Source organism: Hemitrygon akajei, unplaced genomic scaffold, assembly GCF_048418815.1.
Source record: "Hemitrygon akajei unplaced genomic scaffold, sHemAka1.3 Scf000090, whole genome shotgun sequence".
NCBI lineage: Eukaryota > Metazoa > Chordata > Chondrichthyes > Myliobatiformes > Dasyatidae > Hemitrygon > Hemitrygon akajei.
The window spans coordinates 336,890-364,430 of NW_027331976.1; the positions used below are offsets into that span (position 1 = coordinate 336,890).

Sequence of the window (27,541 nt, forward strand, 5' to 3'; positions counted from 1 at the left end):
AGCGTCTGGGGTTTAGTTTCAATGTCCGAATGGGGAGACAGCTTCTGGGGTTTAGTATCAACGTCTGAATGGGGAGACAGCTTCTGGGGTTTAGTGTCAATGTCTGAATGGGGAGACAGCGTCTGGGGTTTAGTGTCGATGTCTGAATCTGGTTACAGCGTCTCGTGCTTACTATCAATGTCCAAATGGGGAGACAGCGTCTGGGGTTTACTGTCAATGTCTGAATGGGGAGACAGCGTCTACAGTTTTCTGTCAAAGTCTGAATGGAGAGACAGCGTCTGGGGTTTACAGTCAATGTCTGAATGTGGAGACAACATCTGGGGTTTTCAGTCAATGTCTGAATGGGAGACATCGTCTGGGGTTTAGAGTCAATGTCTGAATGGGGAGACAGCATCTGGGTTTTAGTGTCAATGTCCGAATGGGGAGACAGCGTCGGGCGTTTAGTGTCAATGTCCAAATGGGGAGACAGCGTCTGTGGTTTACTGTCAATGTCTGAATGGGGAGGTAGCGTCTGGGGTTTAGTGTCAATGGCTGAATGGGGTTACAGTGTCTCGGGCTTACTATCAATGTCCGAATGGGGAGTCAGCGTCTGGGGTTTACTGTGAATGTCTGAATGGAGAGACAGCGTCTGGGGTTTACAGTGAATGTCTGAATGGGGCGACAGCGTCTAGGGTTTTCTGTCAATGTCTGAATGGAGAGACAGCGTCTGGGGTTTACAGTCAATGTCTGAATGTGGAGACAACATCTGGGGTTTTCAGTCAATGTCTGAATGGGAGACAGCGTCTGGGGTTTACAGTCAATGTCTGAATGGGGAGACAACGTCTGCGGCTTACTGTCAATGTCTGAATGGGGGGACAGCGTTTGGCGTTTACTGTCAATGTCAGAATGGGGAGACAGCGTTTGGGGGCTTTAGTTTCAATGTCCGAATGGGGAGACAGCGTCTGGGGTTTCGAGTCAATGTCCAAATTGGGGAGACAGCGTCTGGGGTATAGTTTCAATGTCCGAATGGGGAGACAGCTTCTGGGGTTTAGTATCAACGTCTGAATGGGGAGACAGCTTCTGGGGTTTAGTGTCAATGTCTGAATGGGGAGACAGCGTCTGGGGTTTAGTGTCGATGTCTGAATCTGGTTACAGCGTCTCGTGCTTACTATCAATGTCCAAATGGGAAGACAGCGTCTGGGGTTTACTGTCAATGTCTGAATGGGGAGACAGCGTCTACAGTTTTCTGTCAAAGTCTGAATGGAGAGACAGCGTCTGGGGTTTACAGTCAATGTCTGAATGTGGAGACAACATCTGGGGTTTTCAGTCAATGTCTGAATGGGAGACATCGTCTGGGGTTTAGAGTCAATGTCTGAATGGGGAGACAGCATTTGGGTTTTAGTGTCAATGTCCGAATGGGGAGACAGCTTCTGGGGATAGTGTCAATGTCTGAATGGGGAGACAGCGTCTGGGGTTTAGTGTCAATGTCCGAATGGGGAGACAGCGTCTGGCGTTTAGTGTCAATGTCTGAATGGGGAGGTAGCGTCTGGGGTTTAGTGTCAATGGCTGAATGGGGTTACAGTGTCTCGGGCTTACTATCAATGTCCGAATGGGGAGTTAGCGTCTGGGGTTTACTGTGAATGTCTGAATGGAGAGACAGCGTCTGGGGTTTACAGTGAATGTCTGAATGGAGCGACAGCGTCTAGGGTTTTCTGTAAATGTCTGAATGGAGAGACAGCGTCTGGGGTTTACAGTCAATGTCTGAATGGGGAGACAACATCTGCGGCTTACTGTCAATGTCTGAATGGAGAGACAGCGTCTGGGGTTTGCTGTCAATGTCTGAATGGGGAGACAGCGTCTGGGTTTTATTGACAATGTCTGAATGGGAGACATCGTCTGGGGTTTTTTGTCAATGTCTGAATGGGGAGCCAGCGTCGGGGGTTTAGTGTCAATGTCTGAATGGGGAAACAAAGTCTGGGGTTTAGTGTCAATGTCCGAATGGGGAAATAGTGTCTGGGGTTTACTGTCAATGTTTGAATGGGGAGACAGCGTCTGGGGCTTACTGTCAATGTCTGAATGGTGAGACAGTGTCTGGTGTTTAGTGTCAATGTCCGAATGGAGAGACAACGTCTGGGGTTTAGTATCAATATCTGAATGAGGAGACAGGGTCTGGAGTTTACAGTCAATGACTGAATGGGGAGACAGCGTCTGAGGCTTACTATCAATGTCTGAATGGTGAGAGCGTCTGGGGTTTACTGTCAATGTCTGGATGGGAGACGGCGTCTGGGTTTCAGTGTCAATGTCTGGATGGGGAGACAACGTCTACGGCTTACTGTGAATATCTGAATGGGGAGACAGCGACTAGGGTTTACTGTCAATGTCTGAATGGAGAGACAGCATCTGGGGTTTACTATCAATGGCCGATTGGGGAGACAGCGTCTGGGGTTTAGTTTCAAGATCCGAATGGGGAGACAGCGTCTGGGGTTTCGTGTCAATGTCGAAATTGGATGACAGCGTCTGGGGTTTAGTGTCAATGTCCGAATGGGGAGACAGCTTCTGGGGTTTAATATCAACGTCTGAATGAGGAGACAGCTTCTGGGGTTTAGTGTCAATGTCTGAATGGGGAGACAGCGTCTGGGGTTTAGTGTCGATGTCTGAATGGGGAGACAACATCTGCGTCTTACTGTCAATGTCTGAATGGTGGGACAGCGTCTAGGGTATAGAGTCAATGTCTGAATGGGGAGACAGCTTCTGGGGTTTAGTGTCGATGTCTGAATGGGGAGACAACATCTGCGTCTTACTGTCAATGTCTGAATGGTGGGACAGCGTCTAGGGTATAGAGTCAATGTCTGAATGGGGAGGTAGCGTCTGGGGTTTAGTGTCAATGGCTGAATGGGGTTACAGTGTCTCGGGCTTACTATCAATGTCCGAATGGGGAGTCAGCGTCTGGGGTTTACTGTGAATGTCTGAATGGAGAGACAGCGTCTGGGGTTTACAGTGAATGTCTGAATGGAGAGACAGCGTCTGGGGTTTACAGTCAATGTCTGAATGGGGAGACAACATCTGCGGCTTACTGTCAATGTCTGAATGGAGAGACAGCGTCTGGGTTTTACAGTCAATGTCTGAATGGGGAGACAACATCTGCGGCTTACTGTCAATGTCTGAATGGAGAGACAGCGTCTGGGGTTTGCTGTCAATGTCTGAATGGGGAGACAGCGTCTGGGTTTTATTGACAATGTCTGAATGGGAGACATCTTCTGGGGTTTTTTGTCAATGTCTGAATGGGGAGCCAGCGTCTGGGGTTTAGTGTCAATGTCTGAATGGGGAAACAAAGTCTGGGGTTTAGTGTCAATGTCCGAATGGGGAAATAGTGTCTGGGGTTTACTGTCAATGTTTGAATGGGGAGACAGCGTCTGGGGCTTACTGTCAATGTCTGAATGGTGAGACAGTGTCTGGTGTTTAGTGTCAATGTCCGAATGGAGAGACAACGTCTGGGGTTTAGTATCAATATCTGAATGAGGAGACAGGGTCTGGAGTTTACAGTCAATGACTGAATGGGGAGACAGCGTCTGAGGCTTACTATCAATGTCTGAATGGTGAGAGCGTCTGGGGTTTACTGTCAATGTCTGGATGGGAGACGGCGTCTGGGTTTCAGTGTCAATGTCTGGATGGGGAGACAACGTCTACGGCTTACTGTGAATATCTGAATGGGGAGACAGCGACTAGGGTTTACTGTCATGTCTGAATGGAGAGACAGCATCTGGGGTTTACTATCAATGGCCGATTGGGGAGACAGCGTCTGGGGTTTAGTTTCAAGATCCGAATGGGGAGACAGTGTCTGGGGTTTCGTGGCAATGTCCGAATTGGATGACAGCGTCTGGGGTTTAGTGTCAATGTCCGAATGGGGAGACAGCTTCTGGGGTTTAGTATCAACGTCTGAATGGGGAGACAGCTTCTGGGGTTTAGTGTCAATGTCTGAATGGGGAGACAGCGTCTGGGGTTTAGTGTCGATGTCTGAATGGGGAGACAACATCTGCGTCTTACTGTCAATGTCTGAATGGTGGGACAGCGTCTAGGGTTTAGAGTCAATGTCTGAATGGGGAGACAGCTTCTGGGGTTTAGTGTCAATGTCTGAATGGGGAGATAGCGTCTGTGGTTTACTGTCAATGTCTGAATGGGGAGGCAGCGTCTGGGGTTTAGTGTCAATGTCTGAATGGTGAGACAGCGTCTGGGGTTTAGTTTCAATGTCCGAATGGGGAGACAGCTTCTGGGGTTTAGTATCAACGTCTGAATGGGGAGACAGCTTCTGGGGTTTAGTGTCAATGTCTGAATGGGGAGACAGCGTCTGGGGTTTAGTGTCGATGTCTGAATCTGGTTACAGCGTCTCGTGCTTACTATCAATGTCCAAATGGGGAGACAGCGTCTGGGTTTTACTGTCAATGTCTGAATGGGGAGACAGCGTCTACAGTTTTCTGTCAAAGTCTGAATGGAGAGACAGCGTCTGGGGTTTACAGTCAATGTCTGAATGTGGAGACAACATCTGGGGTTTTCAGTCAATGTCTGAATGGGAGACATCGTCTGGGGTTTAGAGTCAATGTCTGAATGGGCAGACAGCATCTGGGTTTTAGTGTCAATGTCCGAATGGGGAGACAGCTTCTGGGGATAGTGTCAATGTCTGAATGGGGAGACAGCGTCTGGAGTTTAGTGTCAATGTCCGAATGGGGAGACAGCGTCTGGCGTTTAGTGTCAATGTCCAAATGGGGAGACAGCGTCTGTGGTTTAGTGTCAATGGCTGAATGGGGTTACAGTGTCTCGGGCTTACTATCAATGTCCGAATGGGGAGTCAGCGTCTGGGGTTTACTGTGAATGTCTGAATGGAGAGACAGCGTCTGGGGTTTACAGTGAATGTCTGAATGGGGCGACAGCGTCTAGGGTTTTCTGTCAATGTCTGAATGGAGAGACAGCGTCTGGGGTTTACAGTCAATGTCTGAATGGGGAGACAACATCTGCGGCTTACTGTCAATGTCTGAATGGAGAGAGCGTCTGGGGTTTACAGTCAATGTCTGAATGGGGAGACAGCGTCTGGGGTTTACAGTCAATGTCTGAATGGGGAGACAACATCTGCGGCTTACTGTCAATGTCTGAATGGAGAGACAGCGTCTGGGGTTTACAGTCAATGTCTGAATGCGGAGACAACATCTGGGGTTTTCAGTCAATGTCTGAATGGGAGACAGCGTCTGGGGTTTAGTGTCAATGTCTGAATGGGGAGACATCGTCTGGGGTTTAGAGTCAATGTCTGAATGGGGAGACAGCATCTGGGGTTTAGTGTCAATGTCCGAATGGGGAGTCAGCTTCTGGGGTTTAGTGTCAATGTCTGAATGGGGAGACAGCGTCTGGGGTTTAGTGTCAATGTCCGAATGGGGAGCAGGGTCTGGCGTTTAGTGTCAATGTCCGAATGGGGAGACAGCGTCTGTGGTTTACTGTCAATGTCTGAAAGGGAGACAGAGTCTGGGGTTCATTGTCAATGTCTGGATGGGGAGACAACGTCTGCGGCTTACTGTCAATGTCTGAATGGAGAGACAGCGTTTGGGGGCTTTAGTTTCAATGTCCGAATGGGGAGACAGCGTCTGGGGTTTCGTGTCAATGTCCGAATTGGGGAGATAGTGTCTGGGGTTTACTGTCAATGTCTGAATGGTGAGACAGTGTCTGGTGTTTAGTGTCAATGTCCGAATGGAGAGACAACGTCTGGGGTTTAGTATCAATATCTGAATGAGGAGACAGGGTCTGGAGTTTACAGTCAATGACTGAATGGGGAGACAGCGTCTGAGGCTTACTATCAATGTCTGAATGGTGAGAGCGTCTGGGGTTTACTGTCAGAGTCTGGATGGGGAGACAGCGTTTACGGTTTTCTGTCAATGTCTGAATGGAGAGACAGCGTCTGGGGTTTACAGTCAATGTCTGAATGCGGAGACAACATCTGGGGTTTTCAGTCAATGTCTGAATGGGAGACAGCGTCTGGGGTTTAGTGTCAATGTCTGAATGGGGAGACATCGTCTGGGGTTTAGAGTCAATGTCTGAATGGGGAGACAGCATCTGGGGTTTAGTGTCAATGTCCGAATGGGGAGTCAGCTTCTGGGGTTTAGTGTCAATGTCTGAATGGGGAGACAGCGTCTGGGGTTTAGTGTCAATGTCCGAATGGGGAGCAGGGTCTGGCGTTTACTGTCAATGTCCAAATGGAGAGACAGCGTCTGGGGTTTAGAGTCAATGGCTGAATGGGGTTACAGTGTCTCGGGCTTACTATCAATGTCCGAATGGGGAGTCAGCGTCTGGGGTTTACTGTGAATGTCTGAATGGAGAGACAGCGTCTGGGGTTTACAGTGAATGTCTGAATGGGGCGACAGCGTCTAGGGTTTTCCGTCAATGTCTGAATGGAGAGACAGCGTCTGGGGTTTACAGTCAATGTCTGAATGGGGAGACAACATCTGCGGCTTACTGTCAATGTCTGAATGGAGAGACAGCGTCTGGGTTTTACAGTCAATGTCTGAATGGGGAGACAACATCTGCGGCTTACTGTCAATGTCTGAATGGAGAGACAGCGTCTGGGGTTTGCTGTCAATGTCTGAATGGGGAGACAGCGTCTGGGTTTTATTGACAATGTCTGAATGGGAGACATCGTCTGGGGTTTTTTGTCAATGTCTGAATGGGGAGCCAGCGTCTGGGGTTTAGTGTCAATGTCTGAATGGGGAAACAAAGTCTGGGGTTTAGTGTCAATGTCCGAATGGGGAAATAGTGTCTGGGGTTTACTGTCAATGTTTGAATGGGGAGACAGCGTCTGGGGCTTACTGTCAATGTCTGAATGGTGAGACAGTGTCTGGTGTTTAGTGTCAATGTCCGAATGGAGAGACAGCGTTTGGGGTTTAGAGTCAATGGCTGAATGGGGTTACAGTGTCTCGGGCTTACTATCAATGTCCGAATGGGGAGTCAGCGTCTGGGGTTTACTGTGAATGTCTGAATGGAGAGACAGCGTCTGGGGTTTACAGTGAATGTCTGAATGGGGCGACAGCGTCTAGGGTTTTCCGTCAATGTCTGAATGGAGAGACAGCGTCTGGGGTTTACAGTCAATGTCTGAATGGGGAGACAACATCTGCGGCTTACTGTCAATGTCTGAATGGAGAGACAGCGTCTGGGTTTTACAGTCAATGTCTGAATGGGGAGACAACATCTGCGGCTTACTGTCAATGTCTGAATGGAGAGACAGCGTCTGGGGTTTGCTGTCAATGTCTGAATGGGGAGACAGCGTCTGGGTTTTATTGACAATGTCTGAATGGGAGACATCGTCTGGGGTTTTTTGTCAATGTCTGAATGGGGAGCCAGCGTCTGGGGTTTAGTGTCAATGTCTGAATGGGGAAACAAAGTCTGGGGTTTAGTGTCAATGTCCGAATGGGGAAATAGTGTCTGGGGTTTACTGTCAATGTTTGAATGGGGAGACAGCGTCTGGGGCTTACTGTCAATGTCTGAATGGTGAGACAGTGTCTGGTGTTTAGTGTCAATGTCCGAATGGAGAGACAACGTCTGGGGTTTAGTATCAATATCTGAATGAGGAGACAGGGTCTGGAGTTTACAGTCAATGACTGAATGGGGAGACAGCGTCTGAGGCTTACTATCAATGTCTGAATGGTGAGAGCGTCTGGGGTTTACTGTCAATGTCTGGATGGGAGACGGCGTCTGGGTTTCAGTGTCAATGTCTGGATGGGGAGACAACGTCTACGGCTTACTGTGAATATCTGAATGGGGAGACAGCGACTAGGGTTTACTGTCATGTCTGAATGGAGAGACAGCATCTGGGGTTTACTATCAATGGCCGATTGGGGAGACAGCGTCTGGGGTTTAGTTTCAAGATCCGAATGGGGAGACAGCGTCTGGGGTTTCGTGTCAATGTCCGAATTGGATGACAGCGTCTGGGGTTTAGTGTCAATGTCCGAATGGGGAGACAGCTTCTGGGGTTTAGTATCAACGTCTGAATGGGGAGACAGCTTCTGGGGTTTAGTGTCAATGTCTGAATGGGGAGACAGCGTCTGGGGTTTAGTGTCGATGTCTGAATGGGGAGACAACATCTGCGTCTTACTGTCAATGTCTGAATGGTGGGACAGCGTCTAGGGTTTAGAGTCAATGTCTGAATGGGGAGACAGCTTCTGGGGTTTAGTGTCAATGTCTGAATGGGGAGATAGCGTCTGTGGTTTACTGTCAATGTCTGAATGGGGAGGCAGCGTCTGGGGTTTAGTGTCAATGTCTGAATGGTGAGACAGCGTCTGGGGTTTAGTTTCAATGTCCGAATGGGGAGACAGCTTCTGGGGTTTAGTATCAACGTCTGAATGGGGAGACAGCTTCTGGGGTTTAGTGTCAATGTCTGAATGGGGAGACAGCGTCTGGGGTTTAGTGTCGATGTCTGAATCTGGTTACAGCGTCTCGTGCTTACTATCAATGTCCAAATGGGGAGACAGCGTCTGGGTTTTACTGTCAATGTCTGAATGGGGAGACAGCGTCTACAGTTTTCTGTCAAAGTCTGAATGGAGAGACAGCGTCTGGGGTTTACAGTCAATGTCTGAATGTGGAGACAACATCTGGGGTTTTCAGTCAATGTCTGAATGGGAGACATCGTCTGGGGTTTAGAGTCAATGTCTGAATGGGCAGACAGCATCTGGGTTTTAGTGTCAATGTCCGAATGGGGAGACAGCTTCTGGGGATAGTGTCAATGTCTGAATGGGGAGACAGCGTCTGGAGTTTAGTGTCAATGTCCGAATGGGGAGACAGCGTCTGGCGTTTAGTGTCAATGTCCAAATGGGGAGACAGCGTCTGTGGTTTAGTGTCAATGGCTGAATGGGGTTACAGTGTCTCGGGCTTACTATCAATGTCCGAATGGGGAGTCAGCGTCTGGGGTTTACTGTGAATGTCTGAATGGAGAGACAGCGTCTGGGGTTTACAGTGAATGTCTGAATGGGGCGACAGCCTCTAGGGTTTTCTGTCAATGTCTGAATGGAGAGACAGCGTCTGGGGTTTACAGTCAATGTCTGAATGGGGAGACAACATCTGCGGCTTACTGTCAATGTCTGAATGGAGAGGGCGTCTGGGGTTTACAGTCAATGTCTGAATGGGGAGACAGCGTCTGGGGTTTACAGTCAATGTCTGAATGGGGAGACAACATCTGCGGCTTACTGTCAATGTCTGAATGGAGAGACAGCGTCTGGGGTTTACAGTCAATGTCTGAATGCGGAGACAACATCTGGGGTTTTCAGTCAATGTCTGAATGGGAGACAGCGTCTGGGGTTTAGTGTCAATGTCTGAATGGGGAGACATCGTCTGGGGTTTAGAGTCAATGTCTGAATGGGGAGACAGCATCTGGGGTTTAGTGTCAATGTCCGAATGGGGAGTCAGCTTCTGGGGTTTAGTGTCAATGTCTGAATGGGGAGACAGCGTCTGGGGTTTAGTGTCAATGTCCGAATGGGGAGCAGGGTCTGGCGTTTAGTGTCAATGTCCGAATGGGGAGACAGCGTCTGTGGTTTACTGTCAATGTCTGAAAGGGAGACAGAGTCTGGGGTTCATTGTCAATGTCTGGATGGGGAGACAACGTCTGCGGCTTACTGTCAATGTCTGAATGGAGAGACAGCGTTTGGGGGCTTTAGTTTCAATGTCCGAATGGGGAGACAGCGTCTGGGGTTTCGTGTCAATGTCCGAATTGGGGAGATAGTGTCTGGGGTTTACTGTCAATGTCTGAATGGTGAGACAGTGTCTGGTGTTTAGTGTCAATGTCCGAATGGAGAGACAACGTCTGGGGTTTAGTATCAATATCTGAATGAGGAGACAGGGTCTGGAGTTTACAGTCAATGACTGAATGGGGAGACAGCGTCTGAGGCTTACTATCAATGTCTGAATGGTGAGAGCGTCTGGGGTTTACTGTCAGTGTCTGGATGGGGAGACAGCGTTTACGGTTTTCTGTCAATGTCTGAATGGAGAGACAGCGTCTGGGGTTTACAGTCAATGTCTGAATGCGGAGACAACATCTGGGGTTTTCAGTCAATGTCTGAATGGGAGACAGCGTCTGGGGTTTAGTGTCAATGTCTGAATGGGGAGATATCGTCTGGGGTTTAGAGTCAATGTCTGAATGGGGAGACAGCATCTGGGGTTTAGTGTCAATGTCCGAATGGGGAGTCAGCTTCTGGGGTTTAGTGTCAATGTCTGAATGGGGAGACAGCGTCTGGGGTTTAGTGTCAATGTCCGAATGGGGAGCAGGGTCTGGCGTTTACTGTCAATGTCCAAATGGAGAGACAGCGTCTGGGGTTTACAGTGAATGTCTGAATGGGGCGACAGCGTCTAGGGTTTTCTGTCAATGTCTGAATGGAGAGACAGCGTCTGGGGTTTACAGTCAATGTCTGAATGGGGAGACAACATCTGCGGCTTACTGTCAATGTCTGAATGGAGAGAGCGTCTGGGGTTTACAGTCAATGTCTGAATGGGGAGACAACATCTGCGGCTTACTGTCAATGTCTGAATGGAGAGACAGCGTCTGGGGTTTACAGTCAATGTCTGAATGCGGAGACAACATCTGGGGTTTTCAGTCAATGTCTGAATGGGAGACAGCGTCTGGGGTTTAGTGTCAATGTCTGAATGGGGAGACATCGTCTGGGGTTTAGAGTCAATGTCTGAATGGGGAGACAGCATCTGGGGTTTAGTGTCAATGTCCGAATGGGGAGTCAGCTTCTGGGGTTTAGTGTCAATGTCTGAATGGGGAGACTGCGTCTGGGGTTTAGTGTCAATGTCTGAATGGGGAGACAGCGTCTGGGGTTTAGTGTCAATGTCCGAATGGGGAGCAGGGTCTGGCGTTTAGTGTCAATGTCCAAATGGGGAGACAGCGTCTGTGGTTTACTGTCAATGTCTGAAAGGGAGACAGAGTCTGGGGTTCATTGTCAATGTCTGGATGGGGAGACAACGTCTGCGGCTTACTGTCAATGTCTGAATGGGGAGACAGCGTTTGGGGGCATTAGTTTCAATGTCCGAATGGGGAGACAGCGTCTGGGGTTTCGTGTCAATGTCCGAATTGGGGAGATAGTGTCTGGGGTTTACTGTCAATGTCTGAATGGTGAGACAGTGTCTGGTGTTTAGTGTCAATGTCCGAATGGAGAGACAACGTCTGGGGTTTAGTATCAATATCTGAATGAGGAGACAGGGTCTGGAGTTTACAGTCAATGACTGAATGGGGAGACAGCGTCTGAGGCTTACTATCAATGTCTGAATGGTGAGAGCGTCTGGGGTTTACTGTCAATGTCTGGATGGGGAGACAGCGTCTACGGTTTTCTGTCAATGTCTGAATGGAGAGACAGCGTCTGGGGTTTACAGTCAATGTCTGAATGCGGAGACAACATCTGGGGTTTTCAGTCAATGTCTGAATGGGAGACAGCGTCTGGGGTTTAGTGTCAATGTCTGAATGGGGAGACATCGTCTGGGGTTTAGAGTCAATGTCTGAATGGGGAGACAGCATCTGGGGTTTAGTGTCAATGTCCGAATGGGGAGTCAGCTTCTGGGGTTTAGTGTCAATGTCTGAATGGGGAGACAGCGTCTGGGGTTTAGTGTCAATGTCCGAATGGGGAGCAGGGTCTGGGGTTTAGAGTCAATGTCCAAATGGGGAGACAGCGTCTGTGGTTTACTGTCAATGTCTGAATGGGGAGGTAGCGTCTGGGGTTCAGTGTCAATGTCTGGATGGGGAGACAGCGTCTGGAGTTTTTTGTCAATGTCTGAATGGGAGACAGCGTCTGGGGTTTACAGTCAATGTCTGAATGGGGAGACAACATCTGCGGCTTACTGTCAATGTCTGAATGGTGGGTCAGCGTCTGGGGTTTTCTGTCAATGTCTGAATCGAGAGACAGCGTCTGGAGTTTACAGTCAATGTCTGAATTGGAGTCAGCGTCTGGGGTTTTCAGTCAATGTCTGAATGGGGAGACAGCGTTTGGGGGCTTTAGTTTCAATGTCCGAATGGGGAGACAGCGTCTGGGGTTTCGTGTCAATGTCCGAATTGGGGAGACAGCGTCTGGGGTTTAGTGTCAATGTCCGAATGGGGAGACAGCTTCTGGGGTTTAGTATCAACTTCTGAATGGGGAGACAGCGTCTGGGGTTTAGTTTCGATGTCTGAATCGGGTTACAGCGTCTCGGGTTTACTATCAATGTCCGAATGGGGAGACAGCGCCTGGGGTTTACTGTCAATGTCTGAATGGGGCGACAGCGTCTTGGGTTTTCTGTCAATGTCTGAATGGAGAGACAGCGTCTGGGGTTTACAGTCAATGTCTGAATGGGGAGACAGCGTCTGGCGTTTTTTGTCAATGTCTGAATGGGAGACAGCGTCAGGGGTTTAGTGTCAATGTCTGAATGGGGAGACAGCGTCTGGGGTTTGTTGTCAATGTCTGAATGGGAGACAGCGTCTGGGGTTTAGTGTCAATGTCTGAATGGGGAGACAGCGTCTGTGGCTTACTGTCAACATCTGAATGTACAGACAGCGGCTGGGGTTTATTGTCAATGTCTGAATGGGGAAACAATGTCTGGGGTTTAGTGTCAATGACTGGATGGGGAGACAGTATGTGGGGCTTACTGTCAATGTCCAAATGGGGAGACAGTGTCTGGTGTTTCGTGTCAATGTCCGAATGGAGAGACAATGTCTGGGGTTTAGGATCAATATCTGAATGGGGAGACAGCGTCTGGAGTTTACAGTCAATGACTGAATGGGGAGACAGCGTCTGAGGCTTACTATCAATGTCTGAATGGTGAGAGCTTCTGGGGTTTACTGTCAATGTCTGAATGGGGAGACAGCGTCTGGGGTTTAGTGTCAATGTCCGAATGGAGAGACAACGTCTGGGGTTTAGTGTCAATGTCCGAATGGAGTGACAACGTCTGGGTTTAGTATCAATGTCTGAATGGGGAGACAGTGTCTGGGGTTTAGTGTCAATTTCCGAATTGAGTGACAACGTCTGGGGTTTAGTGTCAATGTCCGAATGGAGTGACAACGTCTGGGTTTAGTATCAATGTCTGAATGGGGAGACGGTGTATGGGGTTTAGTGTCAATTTCCGAATGGAGTGACAACGTCTGGGGTTTACTGTCAATGTCCGAATGGAGTGACAACGTCTGGGGTTTAGTGTCAATGTCTGAATGGGGAGACAGCGTCTGGGGTTTAGTGTCAATGTCCGAATGGGGAGACAGCTTCTGGGGTTTACTATCAATATCTGAATGGGGAGACAGCTTCTGGGGTTTAGTGTCAATGTCCGAATGGGGAGACAGCGTCTGGAGTTTACAGTCAATGACTGAATGGGGAGACAGCATTTGAGGCTTACTATCAATGTCTGAATGGTGAGAGCTTCTGGGGTTTACTGTCAATGTCAGAATGGGGAGACAGCATCTGGGGTTTAGTGTCAATGTCTGAATGTGAAGACAGCATCTGGGGCTTACTGTCAATCTCTGAATGGTGAGACAGTGTCTGGTGTTTAGTGTCAATGTCCAAATGGAGTGACAACGTCTGGGGTTTAGTGTCAATGTCTGAATGTGGAGACAGCATCTGGGGCTTACTGTCAATGTCTGAATGCGGAGACAGCGTCTGGTGTTTAGTGTCAATGTCTGAATGGGGAGACAGCGTCTGGCGTTTTTTGTCAATGTCTGAATGGGAGACAGCGTCTGGGGTTTAGTGTCAATGTCTGAATGGGGAGACAGCGTCTGGAGTTTTTTGTCAATGTCTGAATGGGAGACAGCGTCTGGGGTTTAGTGTCAATGTCTGAATGGGGATACAGCGTCTGTGGCTTACTGTCAACATCTGAATGTACAGACAGTGGCTGGGGTTTACTGTCAATGTCTGAATGGGGAAACAATGTCTGGGGTTTAGTGTCAATGTCTGAATGGGGAGACAGCATCTGGGGTTTAGTGTCAATGTCTGAATGGGAATACAATGTCAGGGGTTTAGTGTCAATGTCTGAATGGGGAGACAGCGTCTGGGGTTTAGTGTCAATGTCTGAATGTGGAAACAATGTCTGGGGTTTCGTGTCAATGTCTGAATGGGAATACAATGTCAGGGGTTTAGTGTCAATGTCTGAATGGGGAAACAATGTCTGGGGTTTAGTGTCAATGTCTGAATGGGGAAACAGCGTCTGGGGTTTCGTGTCAATGTCTGGATGGGGAGACAGTATGTGGGGCTTACTGTCAATGTCCAAATGGGGAGACAGTGTCTGGTGTTTAGTGTCAATGTCCGAATGGAGAGACAATGTCTGGGGTTTAGGATCAATATCTGAATGGGGAGACAGCGTCTGGAGTTTACAGTCAATGACTGAATGGGGAGACAGCGTCTGAGGCTTACTATCAATGTCTGAATGGTGAGAGCGTCTGGGGTTTACTGTCAATGTCTGGATGGGGAGATAGTGTCTGGGGTTTAATGTCAATGTCCGAATGGAGAGACAACGTCTAGGGTTTAGTGTCAATGTCCGAATGGAGTGACAACGTCTGGGATTAGTATCAATGTCTGAATGGGGAGACAGTGTCTGGCGTTTACTGTCAATGTCCGAATGGAGAGACAACGTCTGGGGTTTAGTGTCAATGTCCGAATGGAGTGACAACGTCTGGGGTTTAGTGTCAATGTCCGAATGGAGTGACAACGTCTGGGTTTAGTATCAATGTCTGAATGGGGAGACAGTGTCTGGTGTTTAGTGTCAATTTCCGAATGGAGTGACAACGTCTGGGTTTAGTATCAATGTCTGAATGGGGAGACAGTGTATGGGGTTTAGTGTCAATTTCCGAATGGAGTGACAACGTCTGGGGTTTAGTGTCAATGTCCGAATGGAGTGACAACGTCTGGGGTTTAGTGTCAATGTCTGAATGGGGAGACAGTGTCTGGGGCTTACTGTCAATGTCTGAATGGGGAGACAGCGTCTGGGGTTTAGTGTCAATGTCTGAATGGGGAGACAGCGTCTGGGGTTTAGTGTCAATGTCCGAATGGGGAGACAGCGTCTGGAGTTTACAGTCAATGTCTGAATGGGGAGACAGCGTCTGGGGTTTAGTGTCAATGTCTGAATGTGAAGACAGCATCTGGGGCTTACTGTCAATATCTGAATGGGGAGACAGCTTCTGGGGTTTAGTGTCAATATCCGAATGGGGAGACAGCGTCTGGAGTTTACAGTCAATGTCTGAATGGGGAGACAGCGTCTGGGGTTTAGTGTCAATGTCTGAATGTGAAGACAGCATCTGAGGCTTACTATCAATATCTGAATGGGGGGACAGCTTCTGGGGTTTAGTGTCAATATCCGAATGGGGAGACAGCGTCTGGAGTTTACAGACAATGTCTGAATGGGGAGACAGCGTCTGGGGTTTAGTGTCAATGTCTGAATGTGAAGACAGCATCTGGGGCTTACTGTCAATATCTGAATGGTGAGACAGTGTCTCGTGTTTAGTGTCAATGTCCAAATGGAGAGACAACGTCTGGGGTTTAGTATCAATGTCTGAATGGGGAGACAGCGTCTGGAGTTTACAGTCAATGACTGAATGGGGAGACAGCGTCTGAGGTTTACTGTCAATGTCTGAATGGGGAGACAGTGTCTGGGGTTTAGTGTCAATGTCCGAATGGAGAGACAATGTCTCGGGTTTAGTGTCAATGTCCGAATGGAGTGACAACTTCTGGGTTTAGTATCAATGTCTGAATGGCGAGACAGCGTCTGGGGTTTAGTGTCAATGTCTGAATGTGGAGACAGCGTCTAGGGCTTACTGTCAATGTCCGAATGGGGAGACAGCTTCTGGGGTTTACTATCAATGTCTGAATGGGGAGGCAGCGTCTGGGATTTAGTGTCAATGTCCGAATGGGGAGACAGCATCTGGGGCTTACTGTCAATGTCTGAATGGGGAGACATCGTCTGGGGTTTAGTGTCAATGCCCGAATGGGGAGACAGCTTCTGGGGTTTACTATCAATGTCTGAATGGGGAGACAGCGTCTGGGGCTTACTATGAATGTCTGAATGGGGAGACATATTCTGTGGTTTACTGTCAATCTCTGAATGGGGGGACTGCGTTTAGGGTTTTCTGTCAATGTCTGAATCGAGAGACAGCGTCTGGAGTTTACAGTCAATGTCTGAATGGGGAGACAGCGTCTGGGGTTTTCAGTTAATGTCTGAATGGGAGACAGCGTCTGGGGTTTAGTGTCAATGTCTGAATGGGGAGACATCGTCTGGGGTTTTGGAGTCAATGTCTGAATGCGGAAACAAAGTCTGGGGTTTAGTGTCAATGTCTGAATGGGGACACAGCGTCTGGGGTTTAGTCTCAATGTCTGAGTGGGGAGACAGCATCTGGGGCTTACTAGCAATGTCTGAATGGAGAGACAGCGTCTGGGACTTACTGTCAATATCCGAATGGGGAGACAGCGTCTGGGTTTAGTGTCAATGTCTGAATGGGGAGACATCGTTTGGGGTTCAGTGTCAATGTCCGAATGGGGAGACAGCTTCTGGGGTTTACTATCAATGTCTGAATGGGGAGACAGCGTCTGGGGCTTACTATGAATGTCTGAATCGAGAGGCCGCGTCTGGAGTTTACAGTCAATGTCTGAATGGGAGACAGCGTCTGGGGTTTAGTGTCAATGTCTGAGTGGGGAGACAGCATCTGGGGCTTACTGTCAATATCCGAATGGGGAGACAGCGTCTGGGTTTAGTGTCAATGTCTGAATGGGGAAACAGCATCTGGGGCTTTCTGTCAATGTCTGAATGGGGAGACATCGTTTCAGGTTCAGTGTCAATGTCCGAATGGGGAGACATCTTCTGGGGTTTACTGTCAATGTCTGAATGGGGAGACAGCATCTGGGGCTTACTATGAATGTCTGAATCGAGAGGCAGCGTCTGGAGTTTACAGTCAATGTCTGAATGGGAGACAGCGTCTGGGGTTTAGTGTCAATGTCTGAATGGGGAGACAGCGCCTGGGGTTTAGTGTCAATGTCTGAATGGGGACACAGCGTCTGGGGTTTAGTGTCAATGTCTGAGTGGGGAGACAGCATCTGGGGCTTACTAGCAATGTCTGAATGGGGCGACACCATCTGGGGTTTAGTGTCAATGTCTGAATGGGGACACAGCGTTTGGGGTTTAGTGTCATTGTGTGAGTGGGGAGACAGCATCTGGGGCTTACTGTCAATGTCTGAATGGGGAGACAGCATCTGGGGTTTATTGTCAATGTCTGAATGGGGACACAGCGTTTGGGGTTTACTGTCATTGTGTGAGTGGGGAGACAGCATCTGGGGCTTACTGTCAATGTCTGAATGGGGAGACAGCATCTGGGGTTTAGTGTCAATGTCTGAATGGGGAGACAGCATCTGGGGTTTAACGACACTGAATCAGGACACAGCATCTAGTTCTTAATTTCTCTGTCTGAATGGGTTTATTGTCACTGTCTGAATGGGGAGACAGCGTCTGGGGCTTACTATGAATGTCTGAATCGAGAGGCCGCGTCTGGAGTTTACAGTCAATGTCTGAATGGGGAGACATCGTCTGGGGTTTAGTGTCAATGTCTGAATGGGGAGACAGCGTCTGGGGTTTAGTATCAATGTCTGAATGGGGAGACAGCATCTGGGGTTTAGTGTCAATGTCTGAATGGGGAGACAGCATCTGGGGTTTAGTGTCAATGTCTGAATGGGGAGACAGCATCTGGGGCTTACTGTCAATGTCTGAATGGGGAGACAGCGTCTGGGGTTTAGTGTCAATGTCTGAATGGGGAGACAGCATCTGGGGTTTAACGACACTGAATCAGGACACAGCATCTAGTTCTTAATTTCTCTGTCTGAATGGGTTTATTGTCACTGTCTGAATGGGGAGACAGTGTCTGGGGTTTAACGTCTCAGTATGAGTGGGGAGAGAGCATCTGGGTTTTGTGCTGTGTCACATCACTCACTGCATATCCTCTTCCCTCACCCCCTCTACGTCACCCCACTCTTTCCCTCCACCCCTCCTTCCCTGACAGGTAGCTCACGTAGCCTGCCCCAGACGATGGTGTACGAGAATCTCCGCCCATACTCCCGCATGACAGTCAGTGAGATCCTCAGTCAGACGCCTGTCGGGGCCCAGAAGTGCCACAAGCCGGATGTCTGGGCAACAGATGTCATGGACGAAGGTATGTTTTGTCTCAGCTGTCACCATCACCCCCACCTGTCCTGTGCTGGGTCCTCCTGCCCACTCTCTAGCACCTCTCCTGGAGGTTCGGGATGAGGGCTGGGGAGAGAACCAGGCTGAACCAAAAGCAAGGGTTAGAAATGGGAATTGGTTTATTATTGTTGACGTGTACTGAGATACAGTGACAATCTTGTCTTGTATATCGTTCACACAGATCACATCATTACACAGTGTACTGAGGTAGAACAAGGTCAAACAATAACAGAATTGGAATTGGTTTATTATTGTTGACGTGTACCGAGATACAGTGACAATCTTGTCTTGTATATCGTTCACACAGATCACATCATTACACAGTGTATTGAGGTAGAACAAGGTCAAACAATAACAGAATTGGAATTGGTTTATTATTGTTGACATTTACCGAGATACAGTGACAATCTTGTCTTGTATATCATTCACACAGATCACATCATTACACAGTGTATTGAGGTGGAACAAGGTCAAACAATAACAGAATTGGAATTGGTTTATTATTGTTGATGTGTACTGAGATACAGTGACAATCTTGTCTTGTATATCGTTCACACAGATCACATCATTACACAGTGTATTGAGGCAGAACAAGGTCAAACAATAACAGAATTGGAATTGGTTTATTATTGTTGACATTTACCGAGATACAGTGACAATCTTGTCTTGTATATCGTTCACACAGATCACATCATTACACAGTGTATTGAGGCAGAACAAGGTCAAACAATAACAGAATGCATAAGAGTGTCGCAGCTACAGAGAAAGTGTAGTGCAGGCTGACAGTGAGATGCAAGGCTCTAACCAGGTAGAGTGTGAGGTCAAGAGCCTATCTTATGGTACTACGGGACAATTCAATGTTCTGATGACAGTGGGGGTAGAAGCTGTCCTTGAGCCTGGTGGTACGTGCTTTCAGACTTTTGTATCTACTGCTCAATGGGAGGGGGAGAGGAGAGAATGCCTGGGGTGGGTGGGTGCTTTTTGATTGTACTGGGTGCTTCACTGAGGCAGTGGGAAGTGTAGACAGAGTAGGCGGGGGGGAGGCTGGTTTCCGTGATCTACTGAGCTGTGCCCACAACTCTGATTTTTCACGGTCACGGACAGAGCAGTTGTTGTGCAGAGCCGCGATGCTTTCTGTGGTACGTTGATAACGATCGGCGAGGGTCAACGGGGCCTTGCCACGTTTCCTCGGCCTCTGGCTGGGCTTTCTTTGCCGTGGACCAGGACAGATGGGACTGGTGATGTGTACTCATGGGAACTCAAACCTTCAGCCCTCCGATAAGATCAGCCATCACTCATGTCAGACAGGAGCCTGACATCCTGCAGGGAATTCTGACCGATAAGATCAGCCATCAATCATGTCAGACAGGTGTTTGGGAGGTTTTTGAAAAGGTACTGAGGTGATACATAAAGTTCAAAGTTCAAATTTAAATTTATTATCTGAGTACCTACAACCCCGAGATTAATTTTTCTGCGGGCATGCTCGGCAAATCTATAGAACAGTAACTGTAAACAGGATCATTGAACAATAAACTGTGCGAATACAGATACAAATAAATAGCAATAGATGACGAGGGCATGAAATAACAAGATAAAGAGTCCTTAAAGTGAGACCATCGGTTGTGGGAATCTCAGTAGAATGAGAGTCGCTATCCCCTTTTGTTCAGGAGCCTGATGATTGGGGGGTAGTAACTGTTCCTGACCCTGGTGGTGTGAGTCCTGAGGCTCCTGTACCTTCTTCCTGATGTTTGGGGGGTAGTAACTGTTCCTGACCCTGGTGGTGTGAGTCCTGAGGCTCCTGTACCTTCTTCCTGATGACAGCAGTGAGAAAAGAGCGTGGCCTGGGTGGTGAGGATCTCTGATGGAGGATGCTGCTTTCCTGTGACAATGTTTCCTGTAGATGTGCTCAATGGTTGGGAGGGTTTTACCCGTGATGTACGGGGCCCAATCCACTACCTTTTGTAGGATTTTCCACTCAAAGTCATTGGTGTTCCCGTACCAGGGCGTAATGCAGCCAGTCAGCACACTTTCCACCACACATCTGTAGAAGTTTGCCCAGGTTTTCAATGACATCCCAAACCTCCACAGACTCCTGAGCAAGTAGACGCACTGTCGTCCTTTCTTAAGCAATAACGTTCCTATGATGGGTCCTCTGAGGTAGTGACACCCGGGAATTTAAAGTTACCGACCCTCTCCACCTCTGATCCTCCGACGATTACTGGCTCATGGACTTCCCTCTGCTGAAGCCTACAATCAGTTCCTTGGTCTTATTGACACTGAGTGAGAGGTTGTTGTGAGACAGAGGGAGGTAGGACAGTGGAGGCTGTCGCTAGGGACATTCAGAAGGAGTTTAACAAGGTCCTGATCTGGGAGGCTCGGCTGCATTTGAATCAGGGGAGCTGGCGAAGTGGAAGCCGAGGCTGATGGTCGACTCTCTGAGTGACTAGCTGAATGCTGCAGGGACCAGCATTGGGATCTCTGTTATTTATCTAACTGACTTGGATATGACAGGACCGAAGAAATTAGTCGGCTCCATCACGGGTGTCAGCCTCCGTAGCATCCAGCGCAATTTCAAGGCGCAGTGCCTCAGAAAACCGACGTCCATTTTTAAACAACCCCACCACCCAGGAGATACCCTCTGAAACACTGACTAACCAAGAACCGATCAAACTCCACTTTAAATATACCCAGTGACCTGGCCTCCACAGATTCACCACCCTGTGGATAAGGAAATTTCTCCTCATCTCTGTTCTAAACGGATGTCCCTTTGTTCTGAGGCTGCGCTTTGTGGTCTGAGACTCCTCCACTATAGGAAACATCTTCTCCACATCCACTCTATCTAAAGCTTTGAATGTTCGATAAGATTCAATGAGATTCCCCCTCATTCTTCTAAACTCCAGTGAGTACATGCCCAGAGACATCAAACACTCCTCATACAATGAGATCCCCCCTCATTCTTCTAAACTCCAGTGAGTACAGTCCCAGAGACATCAAACACTCCTCATACAATGAGATCCCCCCTCATTCTTCTAAACTCCAGTGAGTACAGGCCCAGAGACATCAAACACTCCTCATACAATGAGATCCCCCCTCATTCTTCTAAACTCCAGTGAGTACAGGCCCAGAGACATCAAACACTCCTCATACAATGAGATCCCCCCTCATTCTTCTAAACTCCAGTGGGTACAGGCCCAGAGACATCAAACACTCCTCATACAATGAGATCCCCCCTCATTCTTCTAAACTCCATTGAGTACAGGCCCAGAGACATCAAACACTCCTCATACAATGAGATCCCCCCTCATTCTTCTATACTCCAGTGAGTACAGGCCCAGAGACATCAAACACTCCTCATACAATGAGATCCCCCCTCATTCTTCTAAACTCCAGTGAGTACAGGCCCAGAGACATCAAACACTCCTCATACAATGAGATCCCCCTTCATTCTTCTAAACTCCAGTGAGTACAGGCCCAGAGACATCAAACACTCCTCATACAATGAGATCTCCCCTCATTCTTCTATACTCCAGTGAGTACAGGCCCAGAGACATCAAACACTCCTCATACAATGAGATCCCCCCTCATTCTTCTATACTCCAGTGAGTACAGGCCCAGAGACATCAAACACTCCTCATACAATGAGATCTCCCCTCATTCTTCTAAACTACAGCGAGTACAGGCCCAGAGACATCAAACACTCCTCATACAATGAGATCCCCCCTCATTCTTCTAAACTCCAGTGAGTACAGGCCCAGAGACATCAAATACTCCTCTGATATTAACTCTTTTCTTCTCCAAGTCATTCTTGTGAGCCTCTTCTGGACCCTCTCCAACGCAGCACATCTGGGCCTAAAACTGCTGACAATACTCCAAGTATGGTCTGACTAGTTCCTCAACATTACACCCTGGCTCGTATATTCTAGTCCCCTTGAAATGAATGCCAACATCTCTTTTGCCTTCCTGACTCCACCTACACGTAAACCTTTAGGGAATCCTGCACCGGGGCTCTGAAGTCATTTTGCATCTTTGATTTTTGAATTTTCGCCGCATTTTAGAAAATAGCTTACTCCTCTATTCCTTCTGCCAGCGTGCATGACCATTGCAATGTAATATCAGGAAGTGTATGGTCATACCTGCCACTTCTTTGCCTATTCTCTCAATCTTTTAAGCCCTTCTCTAGCCTCTCCACTTTCTCAACACTACACCTGCCCCTCCACCTATCATCTTTGCATCGTCCACTAACTGGACCACCAAGCCATCAATTCCATCATCCAGTCATTGACATATAACGTGAAAAGAATCGGTCCCAACACCGACCCCTGTGGAACACTACTAGTTACCGGCTGCCAGCCAGAAAAGGTTCCCTTTATTCCCAGTCTTTGCCTCCTGCCAATCAGCCACTGCTTTATCCATGCCAGAATCTTCCCTGTATTACCATGGGCTCACAGCTTGTTAAGCACCCTCGTGTGGCACATTGTCAAAGGCCTTCTGAAAATCCAAGCACACATATCACATCAACTGATTGTCCTTTGTCTATCCTGCTTGTTATTTCTTCAAAGAATTTCCACAGATTTGTCAGGGAAGATTTCCCCTTGAGGAAACCATGCTGACTTTGTCCTATTTGATCATGTGCCTCCTAGTACCCCAAAACCTTATCCTGAATAGTGGATTCCAACCTCAGAGGTCAGGCCTATAACTTCCTTCCTTCTACCTCCCTCCCTTCTTAAAGAATGGAGTGACTTTTACAATTTTCTAGTCTTCTGGAACTATTCTAGAATTTATTGATTCTTGAAGATCGGTACTAATGCCTCCACAATCTCTTCAGCCATCTCAGTCAGAGCCCTGGGGTGTCGCCCACCCAGATGACTTAGCTACCCTCAGCTCTTCCAGCTCCCCAAGCACCTTCTTCACCTGTCTTTTATTGTTTGTATATTTGTGAAAACTTTTGCTATCCCCTTTGATATTATTGGCTAGCTGCCTTCATATTTCATCCTTTCTCTCCTGATGACATTTTAGTTGCCATTTGTTTTTAAAAGCATCACGATCCTCTAAAGTCTAATTTTTGCTTTATTGCTGCCCTCTCTTTTGATTTTATGCTCTTTGACTTCTCTTGCCACAGTTGCCTTATCCTCCCTTCGCAATATTTCATTTCTGAGATGTTTCTATCCTGCACCTTCTGAATTCCTCCCAGAAACTCCAGCCATTGCTGCTCTGCCATCATCCCTACTAACGTCCCATTCCGATCAACTTTGGCCAGCTCCTCTCTCATGCCTCTGTAGTTCCCTTTACTCCACTGTAATACTGATACATCTGATTTTAGCTTCTCCCTCTCAAACTACAGGGTGAATTCCATTATATCATGATCACTGCCTCCAAACTCTTCCTTAACCTTAAGCTCCCTAACCAAATCTGGGACATTACCCAACACTCAATCCGGAATTCCCTGGTGGGCTCAACCACGAGCTGCTTTAAAAAGCCATCTCGAAGGCATTCTACAAATTCCTTCTTTTGGGATCCAGCAGTAACCTGATTTTCCCAATCTACCTGCATATAGAACTCCCCCGTGGTGATTGTAACATTGCCCTCTTGACATGCCTTTTCTATTTCCCATTGAAATTCACGTCCCACATCCTGACTACTGTTGCTCTATCCAACAGCCTTCAGGGCATTTTTATCCCTGCAGTTTCACAAGGGTTCTACATCCTCCCAATCCTGTCACCTCCTTCTGAGCATTCAATTTCATTTTTTACCAACAGAGCCACCGCACCCCCGCCCCCCCCCCCCGCCCATTTGCCTGCCCTCTCGATACAGTGGGTGTTCTTGCACGTTAAGCTCTCAACTATATTCTTTCGGCCGTGACTCAATGATGCCCACAGTATCACCCCAGCCAGTCTGTAACTGTGCTACACCATCACCCATCGTATTCCATAACCTGCGTGCATTAAAACAGAAAGCCCTCTGTCCTGTATTCGTCACCCCTGGAGCTGGCAGGGAGGATGCTGTTGTGGTCAGCACGGAGCAGATAGGCTGAAGGGCCTCTTTCTGTGCTGTTACTATGACAACAGCAGGCCCAGCACCCACCTCTGCAACAACCCCACCGGTTGCTGGCCGCCGAGCTGTTAGATGCCTCTCTCCATGAGAACCCAGGGCAGGAAATGCCGAGGGCAGCCCCATCTGACCCACGTGCTCTCCCTCTTCCCTGCAGACGGATTGGAGACGGACCACGCAGACGTGACGCCTGAGAGCAGGTCACTGAATGTACCCGAGGCCCAGGCCTCAGGAGCAGGCCCCAGCCTGGGGCTGGCCAACGGGGGTGCCAGCAGGCCCAGGAGCTGGAGCCAGGCCTCATCCCTGGCTGTCAGCTCCCTCGACACAGGTGAGAGGTGTGGGGGCGGTGGGGAGGGGGGAGAAAAGGGTGGTGGGGAAAGGACGGGGAGAGAGAGAGAGAGCGGTGTAGTACAAGGGAGGTGAGGAAGCGAGAGGGGTGGGAGAGAGAACAGGCTGATAAAGAGGAGTGAGGAGAGGGAGAGGGGAGAGCACATGAGTGGTAGGGAGGGAGAGAGCGGTGGGGGAGAGGGAGCATGGAGGGGTGGGTGGAGATGAGAAAAGATGGTGGATCTTGTGGGGAGTGGAGGAAATACACTGGAAGAGAGGGGGAGCACGGAAGGGAGAGAGGGATAGGAAAACGGGTCTGGGGAGGGAAGGAAGAGAGAGAGAGGGAGAGAAAGAGAAGGTGGAAGGGGATTTGGAGATAGGGAAAAGCAGAAATAGAAAGAAAGGGAGAGAGGAGACGGGAGAGAATGGAAGGGGAGAGGGGTGATGCGATGAGGGGGAAGGGGAGAATGTGCAGAGGAAGGTTTGGGCAAGAGGGGAAGAGAGAACTGGGGAGAGGGAAGAAGGGGTCAAGTGGGAGGGAGAGTGTGGAGGGAAAGAGGGGTGCAGGAGGTATGAAAGGGAGGAAAGTTTGTGTGAGTTTCAGGTGAGTGGGCAGGGTTTCGGCAGAGGATGTAGGTGGGGGAGTGGACGGTGTGCGGGGTTAGGAGGGAAAATGAGGGTGAAGAAGGGGGAAGGCCATATAAGGGGGAGGGGGTAAGGAGACAGGGTGGCCTTCCTCTGTGGCCGTGATTGACAGGACCCTCTCTCCCTTTGCAGGCGGAGCACCCCGGCCCCTCTCCTCGGAAATTCCCTATTCTCCAGCACCGGCTGTCCTCGGCCCCCCCACTCTTACGGCCTCCGAGGTGCTGGGCCGAGACTGCCTCCTACCGCTGGTGTCCATCCGCGTGTGCCCCCCCTCGCCGCCTCCCCGCCCCCCTAAGGCTGGGGCCACTCACAGGGAGGGCCAGGACCTCCATCTCTCCGCACCCACCCTGCAGCCCGAGGAGGACGAGTGGACAGAGTGAGGGGTGGGGAAGGAGGGAGGTCCTCCTGCCCTCGAGATCCAGGCTCGTCCCCTCCGCCAATCCTCCCTCAACCTGCCTCCGTCCCTACTCCCCCCTCGCTTAGACCACTGGGCCTGAGCAGGTGCCATCTTGAGGAGGTCAAGGGGTGAGGGAGGCCAACTGGACAAAGGTCAAGGGGAAGAGGGGTCAACTGGGCAAAGGTCAAAGGGAAGAGGGGTCAACTGGGCAAAGGTATGATAGGGAAAGAAATGACCAACAAAGGTCAAGGAAGGAGGTCAACTGCAAAGGTCAAGTGTGATGAGAGACAAGAGGGTAAAGTGCAAGGGGAAGAGAGGCCAATGACACAAAGGTCAAGAGGTTAGAAAGATCAACTGGGCAAAGGTCAATGGGAAAAGTTTGGCTGTGCGAGATTGTACACAGCGGGTGAAGGAAGTGTGGTGGATAGGGCTGGGGGAGGTCAACAGTTGAGGGCCCACCCCGTGCTGCTGTCGAGGTTGGGGTGGGGTGGGGGGTGGTGGGAGGTGGCATCAGCCGGAAGCAGGGGGCAGCCACCCCTGGGAAAGTGTGTCCCAAGCAGCAGTGGGTTGGAGGGAGGAGGGTCTCCAGGGATGAACTCGGAGCCCCTGGCTGTGAGGGAACAGCGTGCTGTATCTGTACAATTAAAGAGACTGTGAATCGCACTCGACTTGTTCTTGTCACACGCAGCGAGGAATGTGTCACAACAGTCAGCAGGACACCCGTCACTTCCCGCCAGAGGCCGCTTGGCCCATCGGCTTGGTGCCAGCCACTTCTTGGCATGCTGGCTGGTTCATCCTCCCTCGCACCCAGATGCACTCTCTCCACCCCATCCCTGAAGAGAGGGAGTTGGGTAAGACAGAGAGAGAAGAGGAAGGGGTGAGTCGGGAGAGAGATAGGGTGTTGCACAGTGTGGACCCAGTAGCGTGAGCTCAGGGCTCATTTCATCCCCAAGGTACGAACACGAGACGATCGAAATCCAGAGCAACACACACAGACTACACTCATACACACACAGATAGATTACATTCACACACACACACACAGCTACACTCATACACACACACACACAGACTACACTCATACACACACACAGCTACACTCATACACACACAGACTACACTCATACACACACAGATTACATTCACACACACACAGACTACACTCATACACACACAGATAGATTACATTCACACACACACACACACAGCTACACACCCACACACACAGACTACACTCATACACACAGATAGATTACATTCACACACACACAGACTACACTCATACACACACACAGCTACACTCATACACAGATAGATTACATTCACACACACAGACTACACTCATACAGATAGATTACATTCACACACACAGACTACACTCATACACACACACACACAGACTACACTCATACACACACACAGCTACACTCATACACACAGACTACACTCATACAGATAGATTACATTCACACACAGACTACACATACACACAGATAGATTACATTCACACACACATATAGACTACACTCATACACACACAGACTACACTCATACACACACAGATAGATTACATTTACACACACACACATAGACTACACTCATACACACACAGATAGATTACATTTACACACACACATATAGACTACACTCATACACACACAGACTACACTCATACACACACATAGATTACATTCACACACACATATAGATTACATTCACACACACACATAGATTACACTCTTACATATATATATATATAGACTACTCACACACACAGACTACACTCATACACATACAAACACGCACACATAGATTACATTCATACACACACACACAGACTATACTCATACACACACACACACATATAGACTACACTCATAGACACATACACAGATTACACACAAACACACATTGACTACACTCATACACACAGATAGATTATACTCACACACACAC

The 27,541-nt window shown here is 48.9% G+C and overlaps 1 protein-coding gene across 1 annotated transcript in view; it reads left to right on the forward strand.

Moving 5' to 3' along the window:
• LOC140722836 (uncharacterized) overlaps positions 1-26,248 on the forward strand; it is a 111,959-nt gene extending 85,711 nt beyond the window's left edge. Inside the window, exons 9-11 of the mRNA XM_073037488.1 lie at positions 17,987-18,136; positions 24,374-24,544; positions 25,321-26,248. Of these exons, the coding sequence (XP_072893589.1) occupies positions 17,987-18,136; positions 24,374-24,544; positions 25,321-25,568 (569 nt within the window). The 3' untranslated portion in view covers positions 25,569-26,248. The remainder of the gene's footprint in view (positions 1-17,986; positions 18,137-24,373; positions 24,545-25,320) is intronic.
• The last annotated feature ends 1,293 nt before the right edge of the window (positions 26,249-27,541 follow it).